The 21,299-nt window shown below is 35.5% G+C and overlaps 1 protein-coding gene and 1 long non-coding RNA gene across 6 annotated transcripts in view; one reads left to right on the top strand and one right to left on the bottom strand.

Moving 5' to 3' along the window:
• EXOC2 (exocyst complex component 2) overlaps window positions 1-21,299 on the top strand; it is a 287,187-nt gene that overhangs the window by 112,536 nt on the left and 153,352 nt on the right. For all 4 annotated transcript variants that reach the window (XM_025890968.2, XM_025890967.2, XM_025890964.2 and 1 more), the window contains 2 exons: window positions 13,026-13,151; window positions 19,357-19,481. In XM_025890968.2, the coding sequence (XP_025746753.1) occupies window positions 13,026-13,151; window positions 19,357-19,481 (251 nt within the window). The remainder of the gene's footprint in view (window positions 1-13,025; window positions 13,152-19,356; window positions 19,482-21,299) is intronic.
• LOC112838194 (uncharacterized) overlaps window positions 10,498-21,299 on the bottom strand; it is a 30,019-nt gene continuing 19,217 nt past the window's right edge. The window contains exons 3-4 of one of the 2 annotated variants that reach the window (XR_012373783.1): window positions 18,475-18,603; window positions 10,498-10,775 (exon numbers count right to left, since the gene is read on the bottom strand). This is a non-coding gene — a long non-coding RNA (uncharacterized lncRNA). Of the gene's footprint in view, window positions 10,776-16,237; window positions 16,508-18,474; window positions 18,604-21,299 lie in introns of those variants that run through there. The other variant, XR_003211921.2, reaches the window with a different exon arrangement.

The following is a 21,299-nucleotide window of genomic DNA, read 5'->3' as shown; positions in this document are numbered from 1 at the left end:
GCATAGAGGAGAAAAACATTTTTTTTCCTTTTGTTTGGACCGATTGATTTGGCATTGTCTGACATACAAGGGAAGATACCCAATAGGTAGTTTGGATTTAAAGAGCAAGAGATTTGGATGTGATCTGTATGTAGATGGTCAAATGGTAGATCTGTATGCAGATGATCTGTATGTAGAAGTTGAAAAAAGGGGAAAATTTAGGATGAATCCTGGGGATCGATATTTACAGGGCTAGTAGAAGGGAAGCCTACAAAAGAGACAAAGAAGGATTGGTCTCCTGGGCTAGGAGGAAAACCGGTATAATGTCACAAAACCACCGAGGAGAAGAGTGATCAGCAAACGTTGTAAGATGAAGAATAAGATGAAGAGATGTTCTTTAGATTTAGCACTGAGGCTGTTGTTGGTGACCTTGTTAAGTGCAGTTTCAGTGGCATGAGATGCCAAATAGAGTATATAAAATAAGGCGCAGGGATGCTTACAAGACAAAGTTGCCAGGAGGAATAAGTGAGGTAACATAAGAACAGTCCTGGAACGGAAGGAAGTACAATGGAGAGATTACAATTATTTATTTATAACATAGTTTTGTCATGAATTACTTGGCTTGCTTTTGAGTACTTTCCAGCTGTGATTTTGTTCTTCCCCATTCTTGATATTTAGGAAAATCCAAATATCTCTTTATTAATGCCACATCAAAATTCCTATTAATGTCATTAATTACTTTATAGTTTTAGCAGGTGAAAATGACCTCAAATGACATACATAGTCTGTAGTCTTTAGGGATATTTAGAGGGCCTTACATATTTGTTTATTGAGTGTACATTATTAGCCAGGACTTCCAACCTTAACTGCCCATTAGATTCCCCTGGGTGTTTTTAAAGACTGTCAGTTCCTGGCCTCCACTTGATTCCTACTGATTATTTTAGAATCTCTAACTCCAGGCATCAGTATTTGTGAAAGCTCTCAGGTGATTTAGGAACAGTCTCTGGGTTCACAGTCCGTGTACCACATGCTGTGCTAGGAACTGGAAGTACAGTGGTGAGCAGGACAGACATGGTCTTTGACCTCTTGGAGCTTGTAGTCTAGTGGGAGAAACATTTAAGAGTCACATAGGTATAATTATGAAAAGTATCATGAAGTAGAGCATATAGAATTCTACTCCAGTCTATTTAGAGGGAGGTCCAAGGAAGTTTTCTAGAGGAGATGATATTTCCATTGAACCTACATGATAAATATCAGTTATCCAGATAAAGAGGCATGGAGTAGCCCAGATTCCTAGACGGTGTGCTCAGTAAATGTCACCCTATTCCCCACTTCACTAAGTAGGTTAATAAGTACAGTAATGATATTCTCCAGATACAAAGAGTATACATCGTCTAACAAAGGATCTTCCTACTTCTGCTAAGAAGAGACCATCTGAGTATGTAATTTGGTTATGAAAATATTTGAATTTTGGGGATGTATGTAATTTATGAAGACAACATATAGACTACTTGAAATTGGAAAAGTATCATGAAATTTCATATATCCTAAGGGCGCCTGGGTGGCTCAGTTGGTTTTAGCGACTGCCTTCGGCTCAGGTCATGATATCAGGGTCCTGGGATCGAGGCCCGCATCGGGCTCCCTGCTTGGCAGGAAGCCTGCTTCTCCTTTTCCCACTCCCCCTGCTTGTGCTCACTCTCTCGCTGTCTCTCTCTCTCTGTCAAATAAATAAATAAAATCTTTAAAAAAAAAGAGAGATTTCATATATCTTAGCGTCACATCAATACCTGAAATATAACCAGTACTCCATTGCCAAAGGTCTGAATCTTTCTTGAAGATAAATGGACGCACGCTTTTACCTGATGGACCTTCCCTGCCATCTTGATGTTATGTATTGCTATATGTATCCATCCAGAACTGTCTGGGAAAAAAATGATGAAAGCTTATATGTAACTGGAGCCCTATCTTTTTAATTCACTGACAACGCTTGTTGAAGAACTTGCTCATCACTTATTAAATAATGAAAAGAATGTACATTTGTTAGTGATGAACTTTACTTAAAAGTTATTTTCATAAGTTGGTCTTTTTGATTAGGAAGTAAAAAAATAGTTTACAGCTCTTTGAATTTACTCCACAGATTTCATAAACAGTACAATGTAAATTTCCTAAATATATTAGTTACATATTCATAGTTATATTTTAATTTTCCTTCCAACATTCAGAAGAACATGCTCTTTTTTTATTGTCAGCAAATACTACTATCATAAACAGCATAGATAATCCTAACATAGCCTTTTAATTGGAAAATTGGTGTGTTCTTTGAGCTCATATCAGAATGAGTTTTTATGATTTTATTTGGGAGAATTCCAAATAAACATGATAAGATAACCTCCCTTGTGCCTAACCTAGTTTCAGCAGTTATCAGTTCATAGCTCATCTTATTTTATCTGTACCCTTACCTGCTTCTTACCCTCCCTCACCCTGAATGACTTTTGAAGCAGGTCACATTATTTCATTCATAATTATTTCAGTATGTAATCTTCAGAGATAAACATGCTTTTTAAAGACTGTAACCAAAACATCATCATTACCTAAAAGTTATTTTTTTTTAATTTTATTTATTTATTTGACAGAGAGCACAAGTAGGCAGAGAGGCAGGCAGAGGGAGAGGGGCAGAGGGAGAGGGAGAAGCAGGCTCTCCGCTGAGCAGAGAGCCAGACGTGGGGCTTGATCCCAGGACCCTGGGACCATGACCTGAGCCGAAGGCAGACGCTTAATGACTGAGCCACCCAGGCGCCCCTACCTAAAAGTTATTAATAATTTCTTAAATATTCAGTTAGTTTTCAAAATTCAGGAACTGTTTATCATATCCAAGAATCTCTAAGTGCATTGATAACCATGGCTTTTTAACTTATACTCAGTGCAAAGGCAAATGACATGAAATGTGGCACGAATATAGACTGAACTGAACATGTGTTTCCTAGAATGGAAAAATTAGACACTAGTAAAATATGGCCCACTGTGCCCAGTTCACACTTAGTTACTCTTCTGGTTATTTTCTTTAATGCATGTATATAGGTTATTGGACATATGTTAGCTCTTTAATATACACTTGCTACATTTACACAGGTAACGTAATCATATATAGTATTGGTCTTAATGAGAAGTTTGCTGAGTATAAGCCAGTTGTTCATGATGGACTCTTAGTTGATATTTGAGTGTCTATATATACTATAAGTGTAAAGTAATATGGGGTAGGGCTCCTAAATATTATTTGGATTTTTTATTGGATATCTTCTTATGTCATTTTAGAAATGGAAAAAAACCTGGGATATTGTCTAGTTCAGTTGATGACTTTAGATCTATTGTGCATGTGAAGAAGGTATCTTAGAGAGTGATAACCAGCTTCCTCTTGACCTAAATAGGGGCAGAAGTAGTGAGTGGCAGGGTCACCTGGGTGGCTCAGCCATTTAGCGTTTGCCTTCAGCTCGGGTTGTGATGCCAGGGTCCTGGGATCAAGCCCCACATCGGGCTCCTTGCTCAGCAGGCAGGCCTGCTTCTCCTTCTCCCACTCCCCCTGCTTGTGTTCCCTCTCTCGCTGTCTCTCTCTCTGTGTCAAAAAATAAATAAAAATCTTAAAAAAAAAAATAGTGAGTGGTTCAGATTTTTCCCCATTCCACCAGACTGTACTCCTTCTGGACCAGTGAGGTAGGATAGCAGGTTTTCTGTGTTCTGTTGTAGCAGCGAATATTTCATGAAACAGGATTGATGAACATGATGAGGACAGTGCCTATATTTCATCTGGCCCTTCATTATGAAGTTTCATTGTTTTTATTCAGGTAGTCTCAGGATCCTATTTTCTTTTCTTTTCTTTTTTTTTTAAGCTTTTCTTTTTGAAAAAAATATTTGTCAGAGAGAAAGAGCATAAGCAGGGGGAGCAGCAGAGGGAGAGGGAGAAGCAGGTTCCCTGCTGAGCCAGTGGAGCCAGATGCTGGACTCAATCCCAGTTTCCTGGGATCCTGACCTGAGCCAAAGGCAGACGTTTAACCAACTGAGCCACCCAAGCGTCCCCAGGATCTTATTTTCAAAATGAAACCTTGTTGCATTCTAAACCTAAAGAATGAATTAAGTTCCTCTATTAGATTATCTGCACTTGGACTTTTAACACTGGTTGTAATTGTTTAAGTAAACCCCCAGGCAGCAGAACAATGGTTAAGAACTGAGACAGTCCTGTGAAATAAAATACAGTTTTAAATAGATAGACTGTAAATATTTCAGACAGGAAAAGGTTTCTTGATGTCTTTTTTAAGTAAAGTTGGTTGGTCTTTTTGCATGGAATTTAAGAAATCTAATTAACATATAAATGTTTTTTTAAAGTCTTAAAGCCTTTACACAGTTGTTTAAGGGAAAAAATGTTAATTGTATTTAGTCTTGTGGTCTTCAGAGAAAATTTCATAAGCAAAGATGGTGATAGATTTTCAGAGACAGGAATCCTACATTAAAAAATCCACCTTTTTTCCAAGAAAGATTCTTTTGTATATGAAGCATTTGTTAGCAGATCTAGGTCATAAGGTTAATATTCTTATGAACATTGCATTAGATCTTCCTCTGGATTCCCATTTTTATAGTAATAACAGATCCTGGACCTAGTAGAATGGTGCCTTCCAGATTATAAACACTAGGGCACAGAACAAGAGATTACCATTGTACCTTAAACATGCTTTGACGTTTATCCCTAAATATTCCTTTCTACTCTTCCGTGACCTACCTCTATAGCCCAAATGTGATCTTTTGGTTTTTCTAAGGGGAGACAAAGATGGGGGAAGAAACAGGACTAAAGACTAACATTCAAAAACGCATCCTAGTTTTAAATAACTAAAGGAAGGCTTTGTCCCCCCCCCCCCCCGCCCTGACTTGTTAACCATTTTGCTGCTCTTCCCCTATATTCACAGCAGCCCTGTGTCCTGAGTTGTTACACACAGAAAACTTTTACCACCGTATAAGAAATGTCATTCGTCTCTTAAAATTCCTGTGAAACTGGTCTAAAATTAGTCTAAGTTTTCAGGTTTCCTGTCAGGAAAAGCCTTTGGTTAGCCCCCTACTGATACTCTCAAACAGGATTTTTAAAGGTAGCCTTCAAAGGTGTTTTTTGTTGTTCTGAAAATGAGTTTAACTCTTAAAATACATACTGGCTGTATCTAATAACTCAAGGGAAAAGGCAGCAGCCTGCTCGTAGAGTAATTATTCCCTTCTTTCAGATACATACTTAATCAGGACTTCCCAAATGGACATATTACAATAGGGGCACAATAGGAGACATTTCGAATAGGAGCAATAGCTTAAGTAAGCAATAGATTCTTTAAAAGAGTCACACAACAGAAGAAAATACATTTATACGTGGCTCAGGTTCTCTCTGGAAAACTTAGAGATATGTTACACCAGAGAGGTTTATTCTGAATTTTCACAGTATGGACCTATTATGGAAGAAAAAATATTAAGAACAGAGGCACTGTGCTAAATATCTGCTCTTTCAATTTTTTCACACACTGAGCAGATTATTAATTACATGCTGAAATAAAAATATTTATCTGATGATCTTAAGATATAAAAGGCTATATTTTCAACTCAAGCTTATAAAATACATGCATAAGATACATTTTATAAGTTATATTCAATTTTCTGAATTTACACAGTATAAACTGTTTTGTCTTGATATTTAAAATACCTATGATCTTTGTGTACATAATATTTGTGTGTGTACACTTTTAATTAGTGGAGTTAATAAATATAATTGTGGTATTTTCATAATGTAGGATTAAGTAAACTTCCTGGACTGTAGATTTTAAAGTACAGCCTCTGTAGGAAATCGGCAGCAGATTCATCAAATTTTTTATGGAACTACAAAAATATTTCTGTGGTTAAAAAGACAGTAAAAATGTGTTGTTATACCTATATTAAATGTTTTAATAAAACTATAATTTTTAAAGTTGTTAAAATGAGGTTGAAGATTGTTCTTTTATGAAATTTATTTTCCGGAGATTTAAAACATGGTTTCTCTCCTGAATGTTGATCATAACAGTATGAATCCAGAATAATAGAAGTTTATTTAAAAAAGAAAAAAGGAAAGGCACAACTGCACCAACTACAGATAGGAGATATTACTTTGATTTCCACCTGCTCTTCCTAAGTCCCTTCCGATGTAGATTACACAACCCCAGCCTTATCTGCACCCTTGTTTTTTTGTTGTGACTAGAGAACTTTTTTAATTGACTTTAGACAATAAAATGCTTCTAATGGGATTTTATTCACTTGCTTTGAGATTTATAAGCTGTAAGGGATGTATAGAAGAAAGCAGATTCAAGAGAGAGAAATAGAAGTATCAGTTTATGACTGCTATAAAAAAAAAAATCTCTTCAGCAAAGTGGTGGTCTGATTTTCCTTTCCCCTTTGTCCTTTTTTCAGAAAGAAAAAACTCAGGTCATGTTCAGAATGCCATGAATTAGATTTACAATGCATACCATTAGAAATCATCACTGTTGTTTGTAAATAGTATAGGTTTATATAAGAAGTGTTAATTACCTGAATGCAGATCAGCAGGATTTTATATGATTGTAGATTTGTTTTTTAATATAATTTGAAAAGACAATTTTAGCTACCAAATTAAAATTATGACTAGTAATTAATACTAGTAATTTAAGTAGTGTTTTAAAGTCAGTGACCTAGGACTTATGAATAACATAGCATTCATTAGTAGATCTGTATAGTAAAATAACAGCTGTTAAACATCATAAGAGTTGATTAAGTTCTTGTTTCTTCTGTTTTATACTAGATTCAGTTCACCTTACAATGAAAGAATGGTCTATCTTTGTTAAATCAGACAGACCAACAAGGCTTATGTCAAAAGGACCTTTTTTTTCCCCCAATTTTTTTTTTATCCTAGCAGCTGGTTCTTTTCTACTATCTTGGCTTACTGTACATCTGGAAGAAGACTTCTTACAGCTGGGAGCCATTTCATGTCTAATTCATGTCCCCTGTCCTTAAGAGAGAAAAAATTTTTGGCAGTGCATGTCAAGCACACATTGAATGCTAGCATCAACTGATAATTTTAAAATATTCATTATAAATATTTTAATTTTGTATTCTATCATTTTGTAATAATTCTATTGCTTACATATTCTAAGCATGTTTTCTCTAAGATCTATATAGAATTACAAAAAAATACAGTACTTTAATAAAAACATAAATAATTTTATTTTGGTATTCACCTATCCAGCTTATTATAAATATCTGGTTCTTGCTTATATAGCCAATGTTAGCTAATAAATACTTCCTCATAGTTCACACCTATGGTTTTGCTTTAAAATATATTTCCTCTTTTACTTTGCTTTAAAATATATTTCCTATATTTTCCTTCTCTGTTTTGAATGATGTTAAAATACACCAGAATTTCTGCCTGGAACCTGCTTAGGACAGATCTGACACCCTAAAAAGTGAAGTGAGATTAACAGGAGTCTGTTAAATATGTCTCCCTTAGTTTAATTTAGATTAAGTGATCCTCTTTAAATTGAGGAAATGCCCCTGTAGGAACTTTAAATATAGAGAGAAGAATAAGATCAAAAAGAACATTTTTATCTGTTGACACAGGTCTAATTTGTGAGGAATTTGTAATTCGGTCTTGATACGTCCGCCCCCACCCCCCACCTTTGGCATTGAAATTCTTCTGTGTGGTGTGCTTGAAAGGAATCCCATCCTGCCTGTGTGTCTGTGGAGACTCCTGGCCCCGTGTGTTTGGTCAACAAGCAACAGTGGGTGGTCGGGCTGCAGTGCAGGACAAGGGCCCGCTGTGCGCAGGAAAATGTGTTCAAAGGTGTTTAAGGGCAGTAAGGAAGTCGGCCGCCCTTCTGAGAGTCCGGGGGCTATAGATCAGTGTTCTCCACACTATTGTAGACTGTGAGAAAACTTGCTGCAAGAGGCACGAAGGATGAGAAAATATAGTAAACTTACTCACCTGGTTCCACATCTGCAGGCTTCCCTTAAGAAAGGTCTCTTCTGCCCTTTATGTTGCAGAGTCTGTTAAACAAATGTTGACTACTATTTGCATTTAAAATAGGGAAAACTTGCATAGGTTGAGTTGAAAGGATTTGACTGATACATGTATTAAGGTTTCCTGGAAGTCTTAGGAGTACTAGGTATAATCAGCATTTTCTATAAAGTCTCAACTTGATTATCAGTTTTTGTTTTGTTTTTGTAGGAATCATTGTTTTAATGTAAACTGTTAAGTTTTTGAGCTTTGGGGAAGATGTCTTCAGATCCATAGGTTAACATAAAGCTGAAAACTTATTTAGTAGAAACCTCACAGTTGGAAAAAAAATAGCAAGTGTTTCAATTTGTTAAGAGCAAATTGTGAAATATTGATAGTTTATTTTCTTTTAGAAAAGTAATACATTTTAAACTTTTGATTATTTCTACACTGCAGCTTTTATTCTCTTAGTGAAGTCACTAGGATTGCTTTATTGATGTTCTGTAGAAGGTAACTTCAGCAACTTTTGAAAGTAAATTTTCTTTTTCTCTTACTTAAAACAAATTTTCTGTTCTGTTTATAGAGTGTTCCAGAAATGGTTTTTCTGATTTTATGTTTGTTTACAATCTGTTAAGTTTCTCCTACATCCTCATAATTAGAAGAATTCCTTTTGAGAATGCTGGTAGCATGTTACAGAAGCGTTAGCTGGAGAAACAAAACACGGATTCTTATTTGTCAGTATTATTTGTCAGTAATTAAGAAGCTTAGTCGTTATTTTTTTTTAAATTTTAAGTGTTTGAAGGTTTTTTTTTTCCCCAAGATACTTCTTCCAAGCATCTGTAGATAAGCTATGTATCTTTTCTTATGATATATTGGTAAAATCATAACTCGAACACTAGTTTGTAGAATTGAGAAGACATGGCTACACCCTTTTAGTTCTAGGATTTTGTTTGTATCATTTTTCCTGCAAACACCACATAGCATTTTTAGAACTAGAAGTACTATAGTGATGGTTCTCATTCTATGGGAGGTGTCCCTATATGGAATTTTCTCTCCCGAGTAATCTTTACCCTGTAATTATTCCCCAGATTTCCCCAGATATCTCTGTTTATAGCCAAATAATTTTGATCTCATAAATGTTTATTCATTTGAGTTTATTTATTGGTTACCCTGCTTAGCGTCATTAAAATAACCAAGCTGTAAGGTCCCATAATAACAAGTATTTTGAAATTCTGATGAAGTTTTCACTGTTACTTTTTTTTTGTCTTTATTATTTTCCGTATATAGTTTCTATTTAAACCTTAATTTTCACATTTGCTTCTCTATGTAGAGGCAGACTTTTTAGATAACACCACTAATCAGTGTTCTAAATTGTGGGAATAGTGAGCAAAATAAACATGTTTTCCATTTTGTTCTCAGTGGTGATTTAAAGTTTCCAATTCCGACTTCATACCATAGAATCACTATTTTACGCCCAAAAAAGACTTTAAAAATTTTATTGTGTCAAGCCCTGATTTTACAGGTCATGAAGCATTGGCCTATTATGATTGCTTAAGCTAGCTGCAGAACCCCCTTCCAATTGTATAACCATGAGAATCTTGGGTTAATCCCTGCCCCAATTTCAAATATAGCAAACAATTTGTTAGTATTAACATAAATGAAGCCAAAAAGTTATAACCTTTCATCAAGCCGTAACCTTATTTAATAAAAGGCTTTGAAAAAATTCATCTAGAAAAAATTATAGGAACTCTTCATTTCTAGAGAACATTTACTGTCAAGAAAACAAATGACCTCTCAGAACCTAATGCAGTATTGAGAAAGATAAAGACAAACACAATTTTACAAAAACTTTAATCTCTGTCACCAGCAAAATGTCCCATGATAAGCTAAAATTGTAATGAAAAAACTAAAGTTGTGTGTATTCAGTTGAGTACCATCCTCAGCTGGATATCAAGGGGCAGATAATTTAGGTTGTTAGGGAAAACACACCAACACCGATTTCAGTTGCACATAAGTTAGAGCATGACAATATGAAACTTCCTAATTATTCTCATTTAATAACCATATGTTTTATATAATGTATATATGTCTCTTAAACACATCAACAGATGTTGCTATCATACTGTGAGGTAAAACAATCAGAAAATACACTGATTTCTTGTAAGATATTTTAAAGCCTTTTGTTGATTTGATGTTACAGAAATAGTTTTTCTCATCTTTTTCTGTTTTCTTTTCATGGTAATGCTTATTTATCATCAAAACTGCTTCATATTTGTAATAATTTTATAGAGTAGGAATGCCATGTCATATAATTTAAGTTTAAAAGGAGGGTATGAGTCCTCAAGGGTTTTTTTTGATTCTTGATAATAGTTTCTGACAACTGAAATTTAAAATGTTTTCTTTAATTCTCTCTCCAAAGGATAATCTTCCTAATTCCCTATATAATAACTGATCTTAAGACCCTTTTTTTTTTTTTTTTAACAACAACAAAAAAAGAGCAACGTGTTAGAGAAGCTCATTTCTGAGTTTAATGCCCACTGTTGAGTTTGTAGGGCTTATGCATGTATGTGGTGCTGAAGCGCTCTCTTCTGGTCACTCTGCAAAAATGCGTCTTGCACATGTGTTCCAGATGCTGGTCAGTCCTGAGGGTGTGTATATGCTGTTTTAGCTCCCTGGTGCTGTGCTATACTTGATGGTAATTCAACACTACCAATTAGGAAATTAGTTCATGTTAAATTTTCTTTTCCTGATGTTATAGAAAATGATGATATAGTTTCTAAAAGAAGAAAAGCATATTCTTAATACAGTTTCTGTTATTAAAGGGAAGATAAATCAGTCCTTTAACAGTTTCAAAATTCAAGATTTACTTAAACTACATAAATGACTTAAAATCAAACCATTTATATTAAAGTTATAAACACATCAGTTATAGGGAAAATCTTTTTCTGAGGATCTACTTGAATAATGATAATTATATTTTTTGTAGGAATGGTACATAATGTATTTTTAGGAAACCAGCAAGTGCTTTCCTTCTTAATAAAAATGTAGTTTTGGGGCAGCTGGGTGGCTTAATCGGTTGACTGTCCCAACTCTTGGTTTCGGCTTAGGTCGTAATCTCATGGGTCATGAAATCAAGCCCTGTTTGGGCTCCACACTCAGCAGAGAGTCTGCTTGTAGATTTTCTCCCTTTGCCCCTCCCCCCACTCATGCTTGGGCTCTGTCTCTCAAATAAATAAATAAATCTTTTAAAAAATGTATAGTTCTGAAACCTTCAAGAGTAACATGTAACTTTTTATGGTAGGAGCCACACCCAGTGTGGGGCTTGAACTCATGACCCTGAGATCAAGTCAGGTGCTCTACCTGCTGAGCTCTCCAAGTGCCCCACATGTAACATTTTAACTTAAAGCATTCTTTTTTTGTACCTTTTTATATGAAATTTTATATATATATTATAATTTTTATGTAAATATTGTGATGCTAAGTTTGGGCTCCTTTATATTTCCTTTTAAAGTATGTCAGAAATAATATTTCGATATTATTTTCCAGAATTCTGCAATCAATAGTAGTGGCAATTATATAAACTGCAAAAGAAAATGTCATAAGTCATTAAAAGCTTCCACACACTTGGCCTTTAATATAGAAAAAAATCAATTATAAAAATATTATTTCTTCATTGTATTTTCTTACTCTATCACATATCATTTATTTTGTTGTTTTAGCAAATAAATTGTTTTAAAATATGGAATTACACAAGTCGTATCTTAGTGTTTAGAAATGCATGTAAATGAAGCATTTAGCACATAGTATGTCTTCAGTAAAATTCTATTCCACTAAAAAATCTGTCCGATTTAATTTCTATTTCTACAAACCCTACCTTAGTAGAATTTGTCAGAATACAAGGAGATAGCTCATATTGTATCATGTTAAGTGGCTCATGATAGGAGGAGCTCCTGAAAAGAAGTTCTCCATGGCATATTTTTACTGTATTTTATTTATTTATTGCTTTATTTTTTGCCTCTACTACCAGAATGTAAATACTTTGGAGCGGGGCATTATCTATTATTCATCACCTTATCTTCAGGGCCTATAGTTCCTGGCACATAGGAGGTACTCAATAAATCCTCGTTCAGTGTTATTGAATAACTAATATTATCAGTGGCATGGATATGTTTTATCTTTTGCGTCTGAAAACAAATCTATATGCTTTTATTATTCTATTAAATTATAAAAGAAGGAACAGAGTTCTTATTGAGTAATTTAGTATCAGTCACTCAGTATATATTGAGGGAGTTATTTGCAGAAGGTCCAGTGATTGTGGACAGAGATATAATATTTAACTCTTAAACCTGAGAAGATAATATTTTGACTTGGAGATAGGAGAAAATTGTTAATGAACAATAGAAGGCAAAATGTCAAATCTGCATCAAAAGAGAGTCAGAACTCTGACTTCCAAGTGTGAAGTTGTTTTTCAAAAAAGGATTTCTCAGCCTGATTTTTAGGTTTGTAGACCTTCCCCCACTCTTGCCCCTGCCAGTTTTGCTGAACATTCATTCTAAAATGATACATAAGTTTCTCTCACAGTTTTTACATCTCTGTAGTAAACCAGAATAATGGATTGAATCCTATCTGAATCTGTCATGGTGGGAATGACTTTTCAAAGCTATTTAGAGAAAATATTTTTTATTTTGCTTGGCAAATGTTTTATTTAAAAGAATGAACAATTGAGGAAGAAATAACTCAGAGAAGCAGCCCATAGAGACTATGGACTCTGAGAAACAAACAGGGTTTTGCGGGGGGGGGATTGGTTAGCCCGGTGATGGGTATTAAGGAGGGCACATACTGCATGGAGCACTGGGTGTTATACGAAAACAATGGATCGTGGATCACCACATCAAAAACTAATGGATCACCACATCAAAAACTAATGATGTATTGTATGGTGACTAACATAACATAATAAAATTTAAAAAAATAAATCAACAAGTAAGAAAATATGGAATATATGGAAATGTCACCTCTCTTCTAGGTACTCCAGGCCTTCACAGTCCCATGTTGGATCTGGATAATGATACCCGTCCCTTGGTGTTGGGTCATCTTAGTCAGACGGCATCACTGAAGAGGGGCAGCAGCTTTCAGTCTGGTCGAGATGACTGTAAGTATCTCTCTCTGTCCCCCACTTTGTCTTTTAAATTTGTACTTGTGCAGTTTCAGGCATTTATCACTTGGATTTTCCTAATTAGTTGTGTTACTGCTGCTAAATATTACCAACCTTCTTCATAGGTGAATGTTTATTCAACATACATAGTTAAAGTCTAGTTTTATTTTTCCTGTGATTGACTTTTTAAAAATATGCCACAGAAAATATTTTCTGAGAATTTCTTTAAGATGAAATTTGTAACAAAAGTAGTCTCTATAGTCAGTACAAAGAAACACCTCTTCTATGCACTTTAAAATTTGCTTTGGAAAGAGGGTTAATAATATATTAATTGCTAATCATTTTTCCTGAGAATAAAGCATCTCATTTTAACTATGTTGCCTTTCTTAACTTTCTGAAGTTGATATTTACCTATTGTTTATTTACCTGTGTGAGATACAAAATTATTGTTTATAATGCATTTGGGTACCAATTAAATGCTATTAAGTCACTAGTTATTTATAACCTCAATAACAGATCGAAGAAATACAAATAGGGTGGGATGCCTGGATGGCTCAGTTGGTAGAGCATTCAATTCTTGATCTTGGGGTTGTGAGTTCAAGCCCCATATTGGGTATGGAGATCACTTAAAAATAAAATCTTAAAAAAAAGAAAGAAATCCAAATAGGGTAATAAAAATATCTTACTTTATATTAAATACCTCTAAAGTTTATTTTAAAATATTTTATTACAAGTATTGGAGTAGGGCTTTTCTAAGGTTTCATTAATAAATATGAGTGAATATCCATCATAAGAACACCTTAAAATTAGATGATTCATTTGTACTAAATGGAGGGCTCAGTGTTCCTTCTTGTCCTGTTCCCATTTCCTACCAAGCCCATCAAACTAATATAAACAGTGAAAGAACAGAATAACTTGCTTCTGTATACTGTGGTGTATTATAGCCCTCTAAGCAAATAAAGCCCTCTAAGCAAATATGGCCTCCAGGATCTGACTCTGGAGTGCAGTCCACCTGAGTTTTTAAACAATACTTCCTTCTTTTAATTAGTAGGAAATTATGGCAGGTCTAAACACCCTCCACCTCACTCCTTAAGTAATTTACTACCATCAGTTGACATGCTAACAGGCTTAAATCAATTAGAAACTATTATTGAATCTTGACTTTAAATGAGTTATATCATCTTGAACATTCAAATTTATCCTGCCTGGGTTTTGCCAAATTTCTTGGATCTATTTTATGAGATTCTGGAAATTTTCATCAAATTTAGAAAATGTGGGGCCTTAGTTTTCTCAGGTATTTTCTGTTCTATTTCCTTTTCTAGGACTTCAATTACATGTATGGTAGGCCAATAGATTATCTCATAGATCACTGAGGCTCTTTCCCTGTTCCTCCTCCCCCCCCCCCGGTTTTTCCACTCTGCTTCATTATAGAGTCAATTGCTATGCCTTCAACTTCTCTGATCTTTTATCTGCAGTGTCTAACCTGAAAATTCCAGATACTGTATTTTTCATCTCTAGAAATTCCACTTCGTTCTTATAAATATCTTACCTTCCTGCCCTCATTATTTTCATGTTTTCCTTTAAATATTTGAACATTGTCATTGGTTAATTTGGGCATCTCTGTCATTTTTGGATTTGTTACTATTGACAATTTTTCTCTTGGTTTCTGGTTATTATGCATATTTCCCTGCTCATCATGTGAATGTTCAGTGTTGAGTATGAGTTCTGTTGTCTTCCTTTAAGGAATGCTAGACTGTTTTATCAGTTCCTTACAGGTAAGTTTGAGCCGTTCAAGGCTTTTGCTAGTTTGCTAGAGCAGGTCTAGAGTAGCCTTCATTCTGGGGATACTTTAACCCGACCACTGAGGTGTGATCTTTTGGGTCTGTACTGAGTGGCCCAGGTAATTGATGAGGACTGTTCCCTCTGGCTGTTCAGAGCTAGAAGGTCTCCCTGCCCTGTATTATTTCTGGGAACTGTTTACCTTACAATTCCCTGGTTGTTCTTTGCCTGGTTTTGTGAAGTTTGACTCCATATATGCAGAACTAGTTCTCAGCAAAGACTTAGGAGGACTCTTATGCAGATTTTTGGAGCTTTTTTCTATGTAGGTTCCTTCTGGAACTCTTTCCTACATTTTCTAGTCACCTCCACCTCTTTCTTTCCAGCTCAGAAAGGCCATTGAGCTTTGTTTAGGTTATGCTTCCTTTTGTCTGTGTTGTCTAGAACGTGTCTGTAGACAGAGCCATGGCACTTGTGGGTTCATCATGCACTTCCCTCCCCTTGGGAATCAGTGCTGTGCTGCCTATTGCCCAGTGTCTGAAACAGTTTATAGTATCTACCTCCTGCCCCCAGTTTTCTAGTTGTTTATAACTGGAGGTTGAATCTAATCTTTATTACTCCAGTATGGCTGGAAGTAGAAGTAAAATACATGTTTAATTTCCTTAAAATTATTACTTGAAACTGAAACAATTGAGGAAGATTGCTTATACTAAATAGTTCTTTTCATCAGTCTTAGGAAATAACTCTTGAAGTTATTCTGTAACTGATAATAGCATATGGGAATTTAACTAAGACATGTTGGATTCAGTAAGAAAATAAAACCCAAAATCATTTTCAGATAATCAGAATTTGGATGAAGTAGATATAGAAGGAATGGGTAAATAGGGACTCTCATTACATACGTATATACATAGGTATAAAGAATCCATTAGTAATAAAAAGATCAAACATGAGACTAAAAATTATTCCCTGTCACTGGGCAGGAGGCTGCAGGGACCTGTCTGTTTTCCAAGAACCTTGATTGCGTGCCAGCACATTGAGGAATTGCAGAACTCTCAGCTCAGTATGATTATTTGGTACTATTATTTAGCTGCACTATTATCACTCTGTACTATAGTGAACTTAGACAAAATAATTTTACCAATTACTCTGTCATAAAAAGATTCAGCTGAAGAAATCTTTTTGGAAGCCTTATGGGATTGTTTTGTAATGTTTTTATTTATATTTGTCCAACTGTTTTTCCTATCATAAAATCACTTCAATTAGAATACTTATTAATTAATGGATTTAACAAGAGAGAAGCTGAGTTTAATTTCTGTTTGTGTTTTTTAAAATGATATTTTCCTTTACATTGGTGAAAAAGCAATGTTCCTTATTTTTCTTTGGAGTGGAGGCAGTTCCCCATGACAGACTGGTCTTTGAGACCTGGTGCCCTCTGTATATAGAATATCTGTATCTGTGTAGAATACATGGATATGCAATAAGCCAGGCCACTCAAAGTGCTTGTCCAGCATCAGATCCAGTAGAGACTTGGTTCATCATAGGGTGTTTTCACTTTTGATTTCCCAGCAAAAAAGCTTTGCAAAGAATATATAAGATAAGGTTATTAGATGAGTTTCTCCCAACAGGGTTATATAAATAGTTGTAATATAGCTGCATGGAGGAGCTCAGACCTTTGAAACACTAATTTAGGGGAAGAGGTCATGTATGAGTCTACTTGCTACCCCATGAGGCAGGTCTGCCAAAGCTTCAGTTTTTAGATTTTCTTGTCCTATTTCTTACTTTGTCATTGGCCCATCATACACTGGGCTGTGGCCTCTGCTATGTAGGGTACTGCATGCCGTTTGGAAAACAGTGCTTCCCTGTGTTTGGTTTGTCTGCTTTAGCTCTGTCTCCAGATGAAAAATACCTCTAATCTCATTAGACTCATGTCACATTATCATTAGGACTCCTTTCATTGATTGTTCAATTGTAGGCTCTGTGAAGGCAGAGACCTTCCCTGTTCATTCAGTATTAGTGGTGAGCATCTTAGACAGACATTAAGGCATAGCCATAGGATTAGCACACAGTGGACACTTAATAAATATTGGCCAAATAGACAAGTACAGTTTACAGTGTACCCCTAAATAAAGAACCATGCCTTTCACATATGTGGCAACTGAATTTAAAGCTTTCTCCCACAACTCATAGACAGAGGGCTAATACACCTAATAGGTAAAGAGGTCTATAGTCCCCAGATTGGAAGTCTGAATGCTCTTAAGTATATGAAGGTAGGCACTCAGCCTCACTTACAATAAAAATTTAAAAGACCATGTAACACTACAATGAGATACCAGTTGGCAAAATCCCCAGATTTTGATTGTTTGGAATTTTGTGTGTGGTTTCTTCATTGGTGAGATTATAAGGAAGTTTCTGTGTGTTTCTGTGTGTTGCTGGTGGGTATGTAAAGAATCCCCATGGAGGTCAGTTTAATAATACTTACTAAAAATCACAACTCTGTACTTTTAGACCCAGCAATTCTTGTTCTGAGAATTTATTCTACACTGATACTTGTACATGTGCTAAATGTGGTAGGCACAGAGTTATTGATTAAAGCACTTATTTTAGTTTATTTTTTTAATTTATTTTAAAGCACTAATTTTAACTACAAAACATTGAAAACAGTCTTATCCATTATAAAGGGATTTTTAAAAAATTATGATACATACAAAATATGAACTACGGTTGGCCCTTGAACCGCACTGGTTTGAACTGTGCAGGTCTACTTATGCATGGATTTTGTTCAATAAATATATTGGAAAGTTTTTTGGAGATTGTGACAATTTGAAAAAACTCTCAGATGAACCATGTAGCCTAGAAATACTGAAAAAATTAGAAAGGTATTGTAAGAATATAGTATATAATACATATATAAAATATTAATCGACTGCATTATATAATTGGAAAGTTTCCTGGTCAACAGTAAGCTATTAGTTCAGTTTTGGGGGAGTCAGAAGTTATTCATGGATTTTTGACTGTGCAGGGGGTCATTGTTCCTAACCTGTATTGTTCAAGGGTCAGTTGTACTGTGTAACTGGGGGGAAAAAAATATTTTATGCACGAATAGGGAAAAACTTCAGGATCCGTTATTAAATGAAAAAAGGCCCAAGTGTCAAAACGGTGTGTTTAATATGCTTTCATTTGTGTAAAAGAACATTTGGGTGGGGAGAGAATATGTATTTATATTTGCTTGTGTATATAAAAGACATGTTAGAAAGAATCACAAGCAACAAATAACAGCAGTTTCTTATGGCTGCAGCTGGGAACTAGGCAAATGGGGAATGTAGGTGGGAGGTAGATTTTGTTCTATATACCTTTTAAGTTTTCTTTTCTAACCATATATTGTCTTTTTAGATTATTATGAAACATTTTAAAATTAAATAAAATCCACCCTTCCCCACTAGAATAACAACAGTAATGATAGCAACAGAACTTTTTGCCTAGGAGTATTTTGAAAAGAAACTGGTAGTTGATGAAGGAGTTAATGCAGGTTCCCTTATCTGACCTTTCTTTGAAGTTGCTGAATAGAAGTTGGCAGTTGACCCCAGAGGTTCTCCTGATCATTGCTGTGAATTGGACAGTAGGAATACCTCTGCCCTGCTCCTGCTGGAGGCTGTGAAACAGAACAGCAGAGCTGGGAAGCAGGGCATGGAGGAAGGAGGAAACAGGAAAGAATGTGATAAGAAGGGAAGAAATTGGAAGTGATTAATGCTCACTGAATTACTAATTTGTTTTTATTCCTATGAACTTATTCCCATAAAAAATCTATAAGACCTTATTTCCCACTTACAGTAATTGCATTAAATGATACGTAATCCAAGAGGCTTCAATATTTTTATTTTTTCTTAAATTTCTTTGTTATGGGAAGAGTTATTCATTATACGATTATACTTGAATATGTTCCTTTATGATAACTTGAGTTGTTATTGAACTTTCAAGTGCATATATAGTGGCATTTTTAACTGGTTGATATTTGCCTCCAATTTAAGGCTAATTGGCCTTGCCCTGTCTTTGCCTTACTTTGCTGTTTGAAGACATGACTTTTGAAGAGAAATAGAACATCCTGAAGACAAGGTTGAAAACCCAAAATATCCTCCTTGCTTCTTCTTCTGTGTCCTCCTGACCAGTCTGCCACTCCCCCATCTGCCACGCCCCTTTGAGAACAGCAGGGTATTTATTCTCTGTGTATTATTAAAAGTGTATTCTCTGTGCCGGCAGTCTTTGGTAATGTGATGTGGAAAAGGAAATATTGGTCTATCAGCAAATTAAAGCTCTACAGCCAAAGTGGGACGAAGTGTGACACATTTTTAGGTGGGGGAGCAGTTATATGTTCAACCGATTTTTATTCTTGATTCAAAGTATATTCATAGTATTTTCCCCCCCTTAGCATGGAGATACAAAACTCCTCACCGGGTGGCATTTGTTGAAAAGTTGACCAAGCTTGTTTTAAGTCAGCTGCCTAACTTCTGGAAACTCTGGATTTCATATGTTAATGGAAGCCTTTTCAGTGAGGTATGTATACAAATTTGACTGTAGATGTAGCTAAGTCGTTGTGTATTCTAGTCTTAAAATTTTGATTTTGAAGTGACTTTTTTAAAACTTCGGAGGCCCACATGGCAAGGACAGCAGCCCATAGGAGCATATGACAAGAGGAACCAGAAACAACTAGCTCCCTCTGCAGAGGATAGTGAGAACAGAGGGAATTCGTTGTACTAAATGTCCTACTCCCAATGCCAGGATGATACATAAATCCTCTGAGAATTTAGATCACTCCCAGGAGAAAGAGGGAATAAAGAAGTGAGAGAATTTTGAACTGATTTGGAATTCTGAATGGGCCATGTTTAAAACTGAGTTCCCTTGGGGCATCTGGCTGGTGCAGTCTGTAGAGGATCTGACTCTTGACCCTGGGATTGTGAGTTCAAAGCTCCACACTGGGTGTTGAGATTACTTTTTTAAAAAGGGATAACAAAATTAAAAAACAGAATAATAAGGGCGCCTGACTGGCTCAGTCGTTAAGCGTCTGCCTTCAGCTCAGTCATGATCCCAGGGTCTTGGGATCGAGCCCCGCATCGGGCTCCCTGCTGGGCAGGAAGACTGCTTCTCCCTCTCCCACTCCTCCTGCTTGTGTTCCTGCTCTCGCTGTCTCTCTCTCTGTCAAATAAATAAATAAAATCTTTAAAAAAAAAAAAACAGAATAATAAAATGTAACAAATTAAAAAAAAAAAACAAAAAACTTCGGAGGCCCAAAGCCCAAATTACCCATGTAATTATGGAATTTCCTAGTTGGAAAGGATTTAAAGATCTCGTTTTCTAGTCCCCTGTGATCAGCCTGTAGATGTTGTTATGAGCAGTTACATTTTCACAAGTAGCACATTCACTTGGTGTTTTAATCATAGGAATTATGGACAGAAAGTAATGACTCTGATTTTTGTAACTCAGACTCATCACTCTAGTGTCTCACTTCAAGTGCCCCACGAAAGGCCCCCAGATCCTGGAGTATAGACTCTAATGCCCTTTGCCTTGAGCTGCGAAGGAGCTCCCCACCTGTAACATGGAGAAGACCTCTCTGGTTTTGTGTCCTTATGTAGAACTCTTTACAGCTCTGGGAGATGGGAGAGGTAGAAATCTTCTTGATGGTGAAAGCTATTTCCTGCTTTCTTGCACTTGCCAAAATAGAAAGTAGATATGGAAAAGGGCTAACTGGTTTTGGTTTTTTGCACAAAAGCACACCTTTGTGGTTCAAGACCTTTCTTCCTTCGCAGAAAGTGGTTGAGTGTCCAGGGGTCCATCCAGTCTCTCTTGATCCATGGACATTTATTCATGCTACTTTTAAAAGAAATATAATTGTCCTCTAGAATTGATTTTTTTTCCTTTGTATATTTAATTCTTATTTGCCCACTTTCTCTTTTCTTTTAAACCTAGTAGATTCCTAAATCCTTGTTCATATGAATGGTTAGTATTCTAAACCATAAAATTTACTTAGTGTAAGAAAAATGGAAAAACTATAGCACATGAAAAAACTGTTACTACATAAAAATCAATTTCTTATTCATGAGTTATCACTGTATTTTTCTTCCTTTTCAGCAGTGTATCAGTTACTGTACTTTATAAGTAAACACTAAAATATAGTAACACATAATCTATGTCTTTTGTCCTTTTTGTATTACTTGGTTATACAGAAACGCTACTGAAAAGTTATACAGAGAAAGTCAGTCTTCCACAAAATAGATGTAGAGTTTGGCTGGCCTTCATAAATGCAAAGTTGATTGTTGCTGCTGAGAATGAGAATGCTTCATTTTTTTTTCTCCTACAAATTTTTATTTAAATTCC

This window comes from Callorhinus ursinus, unplaced genomic scaffold, assembly GCF_003265705.2.
Source record: "Callorhinus ursinus isolate GAN/ISIS: 27379988/994484 unplaced genomic scaffold, GSC_fseal_2.0 scaffold26, whole genome shotgun sequence".
NCBI classification, from domain to species: Eukaryota; Metazoa; Chordata; class Mammalia; order Carnivora; family Otariidae; genus Callorhinus; species Callorhinus ursinus.
Note: the sequence above shows the minus strand (reverse complement) of the source record. Positions and strands in the feature narration are given on the sequence as shown.